This window comes from Halyomorpha halys, unplaced genomic scaffold, assembly GCF_000696795.3.
Source record: "Halyomorpha halys isolate HHAL.00 unplaced genomic scaffold, Hhal_1.1 Scaffold159.1, whole genome shotgun sequence".
Lineage (NCBI taxonomy): Eukaryota > Metazoa > Arthropoda > Insecta > Hemiptera > Pentatomidae > Halyomorpha > Halyomorpha halys.
This window is the reverse complement of record NW_027109188.1, coordinates 786,945-795,129: the sequence shown is the minus strand read 5'-3', so window position 1 is coordinate 795,129 and position 8,185 is coordinate 786,945. Positions and strand designations below refer to the sequence as shown.

At 31.6% G+C, this 8,185-nt stretch overlaps 1 protein-coding gene across 1 annotated transcript in view; it reads right to left on the bottom strand.

The window, feature by feature from the left end:
• Positions 1 to 8,185, bottom strand: part of LOC106678772 (zinc finger protein 436) — a 28,841-nt gene that overhangs the window by 64 nt on the left and 20,592 nt on the right. The window contains exons 9-11 of the mRNA XM_024363636.2: positions 8,030 to 8,074; positions 6,989 to 7,039; positions 3 to 1,134 (exon numbers count right to left, since the gene is read on the bottom strand). Coding sequence (XP_024219404.2) covers positions 3 to 1,134; positions 6,989 to 7,039; positions 8,030 to 8,074 — 1,228 coding nt within the window. The remainder of the gene's footprint in view (positions 1 to 2; positions 1,135 to 6,988; positions 7,040 to 8,029; positions 8,075 to 8,185) is intronic.

Genomic DNA, 8,185 nt, shown 5'->3' with positions numbered 1-8,185 from the left:
GCTTCTCATCAGTATGACGGGCCATTATGTGTTTATTTAAATGGCTAAGATGAACTGATTTATATTCACAATGAGGACATTGATGAGGCTTCTCACCAGTATGGCGGGCTATTATGTGTTGTTTTAAATTACCAAGTTGAACAGCTTTATATTCACAATGAGGACATTGATGAGGCCTTTCACCAGTGTGACGGGCCTTTATATGTTTATTTAAATGACTTAGTTGAACTGATTTATATATACAATGAGGACATTGATGAGCTATCTTAACAGTGTGATGGACTGAAGTGTGCTTCTTCAAACTGGCAATATCAACTGATTTAAATTCACAATGAGGACATTGATGAGGGTTCTCACCACTATGATAAGCCTTTATGTGTTGATTTAAATTACTAAGTTTAATTGATTTATATTCACAATGAGGACAATGATGAGGCTTCTCACCAGTGTGTCGGGCCATTATATGTTGATTTAAATAACTATGTTTAACTGCTTTATATTCACAATGAGGGCACTGATGTGGTTTCTCACCAGTGTGTCGGGCCATAATGTGCTGATTTAAATAACTAATTTGAGCTGATTTATGTTCACAATAAGGACACTGATAAGGCTTCTCAGAAGTGTGACGGGCCACTATGTGTTGATTTAAATTACTATGTTGAGCTGTTTTATATTCACAATGAGGACATTGATGAGGTTTCTCAGTAGTGTGACGGGCCGTTATGTGTAGCTTTAAATTACCAAGTTGAACTGCTTTATATTCACAATGAGGGCACTGATGAGGCTTCTCACCAGTGTGATGGGCCATTATGTGTTGATTTAAATTTCTTAGTTTCACTGCTTTGTATTCACAATGAACACATTGATGAGGCTTCTCACCAGTATGACGGGCCATTATGTGTTGATTTAAATCACGTTTTTTAACTGACTTATATTCACAATGAGGACACTGGTGAGGCTTTTTAATTGAATTAGAAGTCATTCTATGTTCTTTTAAACCCAATAGTATGCTTCTTTTATAATCGCAATGCAGACATTGACAGCCCCTCCCATGAGCATGATGATACATAACAGGAATGTTAATATCCATCTTTTCTTTCAGCTGATCTGTCTCATTTAGTGAGTGTTCAACATCTGTAAAACAATAAATATAATGTTATAAATAGATGGTTTGACTTATGTTAAATTAAGATGACTAAGGTTGAGGTAAGATAAACAGAATTTTTTAAAAAAAATGGTATTAATAATAGTGAATAGTTGACAATATTTTGTTTTTCAGAGCACAAACTGGGCTACATTTATAATTATTTTTATCTAATGGATTTCATTTGTTTGTTTCCTAATAATTTTAATTTTATGAACAGTCATGCTTTTTCAGCCTCTGTTAGAGAAGGCAATTATATATTTTTTAATACACCTATCAGAATAGTTTTCTGTTCAAAATGACATTGATGAAGGTTTTTGAATGACAACCCTTATATGTCTTCTTGAACTAAGTAATATACTATTATAATTAGTAAGAGCAAATCAAACTGATTGAAATAGAAAACAATCCTCTTGGACCTATATGAAACCCAAATTAAACCTTCAACTGTCAAAATTTAGAAAATAGAACACATCACCAGAAGATTATAAAGAACAATACCATAAAATAATTCTGTCCCTACCTGATCATTTATTAATATTTAGAGACAAGTCTAAATCAAGCATATCCACAGCATCTACCTTTGTAACTCCAAATACAACCCAAAAACCAAAATAACATCAATTTAGTAGTGTATGTAGCACAGAGATTAATACAATCACAATGGCACTATGATAAGTCAATAACTTGCCAGTTGAAAATGTAGTAATCATTTCAGACTCACTTAGCGTTCTCAAAGCCTTGGATAACAAGTATCTAGAACACCCTGGACATCACTGTATTTTAGAACAACTAAAAATTTTGTATAACGTTGAAAAATTCAAACAATACATCTGGTCACCTGGTCATATAGGCATTAAAGGTAATGAAATGGCTGATAGGGCAGCAAAATAAGTGCTTACGCTTCTAGGACATGTTAAAGCTTTTTTGACAGCAACGAAACTTGCAAGGCCACTAAGGGAGGCCATATTCCAAGAGTGGCAGACCATGTGGGACAACAGGCTGCCAAATAAATTGAAGGCAATAAAGAGAAAGGTTAGACCATGAAGCAGCTCCAGCCCAGCAACCGCAGAGAGGAAGTAGTATTAGCGTGGCTAAGAATAGGGCACACAAGGCTCACTCAGCTCCACTTGATTACTAAATAAGAAGCCAGAAGTGTGATGAAAGAGAGTATAACTCATTCGAAGATAGTGCTTTTTACATAAGAACATTAAATGAACTGGGTATACCTCCAATGTATCAGCAGCTTTGGGAAATAGCATAAAATATCTAAATAAGGTTGTCTTTTTTTGACAAAACAAAGTTTTCTTGTAAATATTATTTATTTTTTCTTGTTTTTATTTATCTTTTTCTTATTCTTTACATCCTAGAAATTAAATATATAAATGGATATATGTATGAATTAAATACAGGCGTTAATAAGGCAGGTTTTACACGTTAATTTCGAAACAATCAACTCGTATACATGGCCATTATGTGTTTATTTAAAACACCTATTTGAACTGATTTACACTTACAATGAGGACTCCCCAGTATGACCAGGCCATTATATGCTAATTAAAATCACATATTCAAACTGATTGATATTCACAATAAGGATACTGATGAGGCTTGTCTGAATTGCAAGCCATTATTTGTTTTTTAAACCAAATGGTATGCTTATTTTATAGTTAAGTAAGGACATTGATGAAGCTTCTCAACTGTATGATCAGACATTACTGGAATGTTAAAATCCATCTTTCCTATTTATAATCTTAATATTTTCTTGAGACTAGGTAATTCTTTAATAAATAACTCAAATACTATCCAATTATAGTCTCAAAACTTTATTTCTTTTATTCGTCCAACGTTTCGGCCAATCCGACCATCTTCAGGTACATCTCAATACCACTTTGCAAACATATAATTTAAAGGAAGATTATTGATTGACCGTGTGTAAAGATGAAAGGAATATGATCCGGGTGCGGTCAAAAAAACTCAAATAGTAGAAATATACAATTTTAATGAGCCAACGTTTCGCCCCACGTTGCAGAGCTTCTTCAGGGCTATTTTGACGGCAGTCAAAACAAAAAATCTAAAAATTCATTTTTTGTTTTGACTGCCGTCAAAACAGCCCTGAAGAAGCCCTGCAACGTGGGGCGAAACGTTGGCTCATTAAAATAGTATATTTCTACTATTTGAGTTTTTTTGACCGCACCCGGACCATATTCCTTTCATTATAATTTAAAAACTCTAAAACTTCATTCAGGCTATTCTGCCCAGGTCAAAACATTTATATCTAATTAGTTAATTATCCATTAAAAAAAACAGTCAAAAATTATTTCTCTGCAAACACTATTAATAAACCTTTATCACTTTTATTAATAGTGTTTGCAGAGAAATAATTTTTGACTGTTTTTTAATGGATAATTTCTATATATTTCTAGTATTTGAGTTTTTTTGACCGCACCCGGACCATATTCCTTTCATTATAATTTAAAAACTCTAAAACTTCATTCAGGCTATTCTGCCCAGGTCAAAACATTTATATCTAATTAGTTAATTATCCATTAAAAAAAACAGTCAAAAATTATTTCTTTGCATACACTATTAATAAACCTTTGTCACTTTTATTAATAGTGTTTGCAGAGAAATAATTTTTGACTGTTTTTTAATGGATAATTGAATGAAGTTTTAGAGTTTTTAAATTATATGTTTGCAAAGTGGTATTGAGATGTCCCTGAAGATGGCCGGATTGGCCGAAACATTGGACGAATAAAAGAAATAAAGTTTTGAGACTATAATTGGATAGTATTTGAGTTATTTATTAAATAATCCATCTTTCCTTTAAGATGAACCATCTTTTTCAGTGAGTCTTTAGCATCCGTAAAACAATAAATATAATGTTATGCAGAGGGATGGTTGACCAAGTTTTAAATCAAGATGATCTGGGTTGCGTTCAGGAAAACAAAAATTAAAAAATAATGTCAATAGTAATGGATAGTTAAAATATTTATGTTTTTAAGACTTAAACCACCTTAATAATCATTGTAATTTAAAATAATGATAATTATTTTATGAAACACGGATTATTCAAATCATTTCATAGAAGATTATTTGAGTATGATAGTTTCAACATTATTCTGGATTTTAGAATTAACCACAATAAATATTTTACTATTGCTGTATATTTATTATAGTAGTATACAAATCTGATACTTACATATTTGCAATCTCCATAGTCAAATCTATTAGATAAAATAGTGGTTTAAGCTTATTATTCTCTTATTAGCCGCAGCAGCAGAATTTTATGACATACAAGGGAAACTTAATAAGATGTACAGAAAAAATATATTTTTCTTTAACCAATTCTTATACCTCATGGTGTTGGTACAGTTTTGATCCATTTCTTTAACCTACCCTTATACATTATGGTGTTGGAACAGCCTTGATTCATTTCTTTAACCAATCCTTATACCTCATGGTGTTGGGACAGTTTTGATCCATTTCTTTAAACTCTCTATCCGTAGCCAACTTCTTGACTTCACTCTGGGTGACACCTCTGTTCCATGACAGATCTGATATAAGATCCTTTCACTTATTTCTCGATCGTCTGTGTGGTGGTTTTCCCATTGCCCTTGCTTTCTAAATGAATTTTGGATATCTATTGATAGATGTCATCCATGTTTAAAGTTCTTTATTTATATATCATTCATTGTGTGGAAGTGGGTAGCTGTTTGGTAAGGCAACGGACTACAAACTCCGAGGACCCGTGTTGAACCTGGCTGTGGCAGATAATTATCATCTGCTACCCGTAGCCGTTGAGTCCGCCCTGTGGGTTCCGGGGTCCACCCATCCTCATTAAGTGGGTACCCTTAATTGAGTAAAAATCTGGTGGTTGGGTGTGATACTGATCCGGGTGCGATAATCCTAGCACAACCGTTGGTCAAGTGACAGTACTTCCTTACATAACCCGTCATGGGTTGTAGCAGTACAGATTTAATTTTAATTAAATATATCATTCATTAAGTGGCAACGGTTCATGGCCATTGCTACATCATCAGGCATAGTTTCATTATTGCTTACTACTTTAATTTATTTATTAATATCAACTAAAGGTCTCTCCAATTTAGCCCAGAATATGAATTCCTGTGATACTTTTTAAAATTTATTTAGATATATTCAAAATAAAGAGAGTCTAACTTGTTTGTGCTCCGAGTTGTGCCTTGTACTCTGAGCACAACTTCATTATTCGATTACTTTATTACAATTACATAATTACTTAAGATAGACTCTCCTTATTTTAAATATATGTATATAAATTTGAATAAGTGTAGAACACAGCGCATGACAATGTAATTTCAATAGTGGACTAAATATGGAGAGACCTTGAAAGTATTTTAACAAATTAACGATAAGCAACAATTAAACTGTGCCTGATGATGGAGCAATGGTCCCAAACCGTTGCCACAGTTTTTCACTAAACCTTATTAAATAATGCCTACCTAAATCATTAGCATGGGACATTTTGGTTGTGGTTGAGAGAATAGTGATGTAAGTCAGATTACTACAACTTTTTCCCTCCTGGAGTCCTGGATAAGAATTATTAGAAAATACCCCGTTATCCATTATTTCAGTTCAACCATACGGAGTTAACTGCTTCAAATAATTAGTTATAAATAAAAAAAAAATTGGTTTTCAGTTTTGTTATTTAGGAAATTTTTTTTTATGAAACGAGAGAAAAAAACTTAAAATAAATAAAATTATTTATTTATTTTTTCTGATTTAGAAAACACGGAATATAAAACCTTTGTACATAAGGTTTTTCTTTAAATAATGGGTTTCCAGGTTTTATTTTTTTTTTTTTTTGTTTTTTAGGAATATATCTTTTTGAATTGAGAGAGAAAAATAGAATGAATTGCATACCATATTTTACTTTCACTTACCTATACATGGAACATATCAGAATAATAATAAAAAGTATAAAGTAAACATAATTATGAGAGATAGTTGACCGTGGATGACGTACGAGGAGAAGATGGTTGGGGGTGCAGTCAAAGAGAAACACAAATAAGTTGTATTAACCTATTTTAATGTGCCAACGTTTCGGCTAGAGTTTCTAGCCTTCTTCAGGGCTGAAAACAGAACAAGATAACAACCACTGTAAGTATAGAAAATAAAAAAGAGATGTATTAAGTATACATGGAATACAAGTTCTAAGGTCTCCTTAGTCCAAACAAACTAGTCTCTCAAAATGGTATGTGAGCGAACAGCACAGCTTAAAGACAAAAAATTGTACGAAACAGAAATTACAAATTTAAGGTGGATATATGCCTGGGATGTCATCAATTTTTTGGATAAAATCGACCAACTGGGAGCTCCACTTTATAAAAACAATTTTCTTGAAAAATAGCTGACAAGATTTTGATGGAACTCAGCATGTACAATTTAGTGGTGTTTAATATCAGTAAGTTCTTATTCTCATTGAAATAGTATGACAGGGCTTAAATAAAAAATAAAATCTTCCTCTAAAGTACCTTCAAATTTGTTAATTTCAAAAAAAAAAAAAAGCAGTTGGGGAGGAAACACGATGCAGCAAAAGCTCCTAATTGAGCTAACTAATTTTTTGCAGTGTTGTTAGAGCCATACACTATCTAGCATTATCAACACTTTCAATAACTAACTGAGCAGAATGAGAGAACTGGGTATATTGGAAGTTCAACGTCTAATGTTGTATTTTTAACAATGATATCACGAGTGAAAATAAAAAAAAGATCACACAGAAAATAATAAATAACACAAAATATAAAATATTATTCTTGAGCTCCCTCCCTCAAAGATTATAATAACATGAATAATACGCACCATCATCTGGAACAAGCAGCTCTTCTTCCTGTTTAACGTGAACATTGCCACCTGTCGACAAGTAAATAATACATTAAAAAAGGCTATTCAAACGAAATAATAATTTAAATAAAAATCTACAGCCTGTTATGTGCAAGGAAACATTTTAATCATTAATGCACAAGCCATATTCTCTTTCACTGATCTTTATTTATTTTTCTTTTACAACGGTTATTAATGATATCTTTAGGCCTATAAAATATATTGATATGGAAGATGGGGTTAATACCAAAAACATTCTAAAAGGGAAATAAAGAAAAGTTAGAGAAAGAGAGTAAGGCTTGTTGATAATCATATAAACATTTTACCGTAAAAATAAATAAATAGTTAAATTATAGAATCTTAAATGTAATTGTAATTTAATCTTGATAAATAGCTTTGTTAATTGTATAAGTAAAATAACCAATTTATAACAGTCAAAAGATGTAATGTCGAGACAAGGAGTGTACAAAAAAAATCTTAGTTCAAATAGTAAGCATGGCAACTTTATCTTGGAAGTCGGCAGAACCACTGCTATACTGAGCAAGTAGAGAAAACTATTTTCCAACACTCATAATTTCTCAGTCGTGATAGTATTTAAAAATATTAGGAAACAATAAAACAGAAAATTCTAATCAGGAAAATAAGTTACATTAGTCATCATTGCAGGAAACTCAAAATTTGACTATTGGAAACTAAATTACCGAGATTTTGAAGCTATGAAGAACAACAGGCAACAGAATGCCACCCATCGTTGCGTACATAAAAGTTTAAAATATCAAATAATACTTCCAAGAAATAAATACACATAATTGTGATTATTTCATCAAATAATCATTACTTCAGAAATAAACTTTTAATTAATTCAATAAGAACATGATTTAAGCAGTGCTCAGGTTTAGTTTCAAAGATTCATTTTCCAGGACAGACTCTCACCTCCTATAATCGTTGAAGCTAAGTCCAATTTTTGAATTTTCGTCAAAAACTTACAATAATATAATATTAATCTAAAATTTCACTCACTGTAGTGAACCTCCATTCTTTCTTCTTTGATATAGATTGTTGGGACTGCAAAAAATTCAATATATTAAATAAACAATTAATTGAGTATTGATAACTTTTGATTTTGCCTTTATATCATAATTTCATACATTATAACACTAATAAATATGAAATATT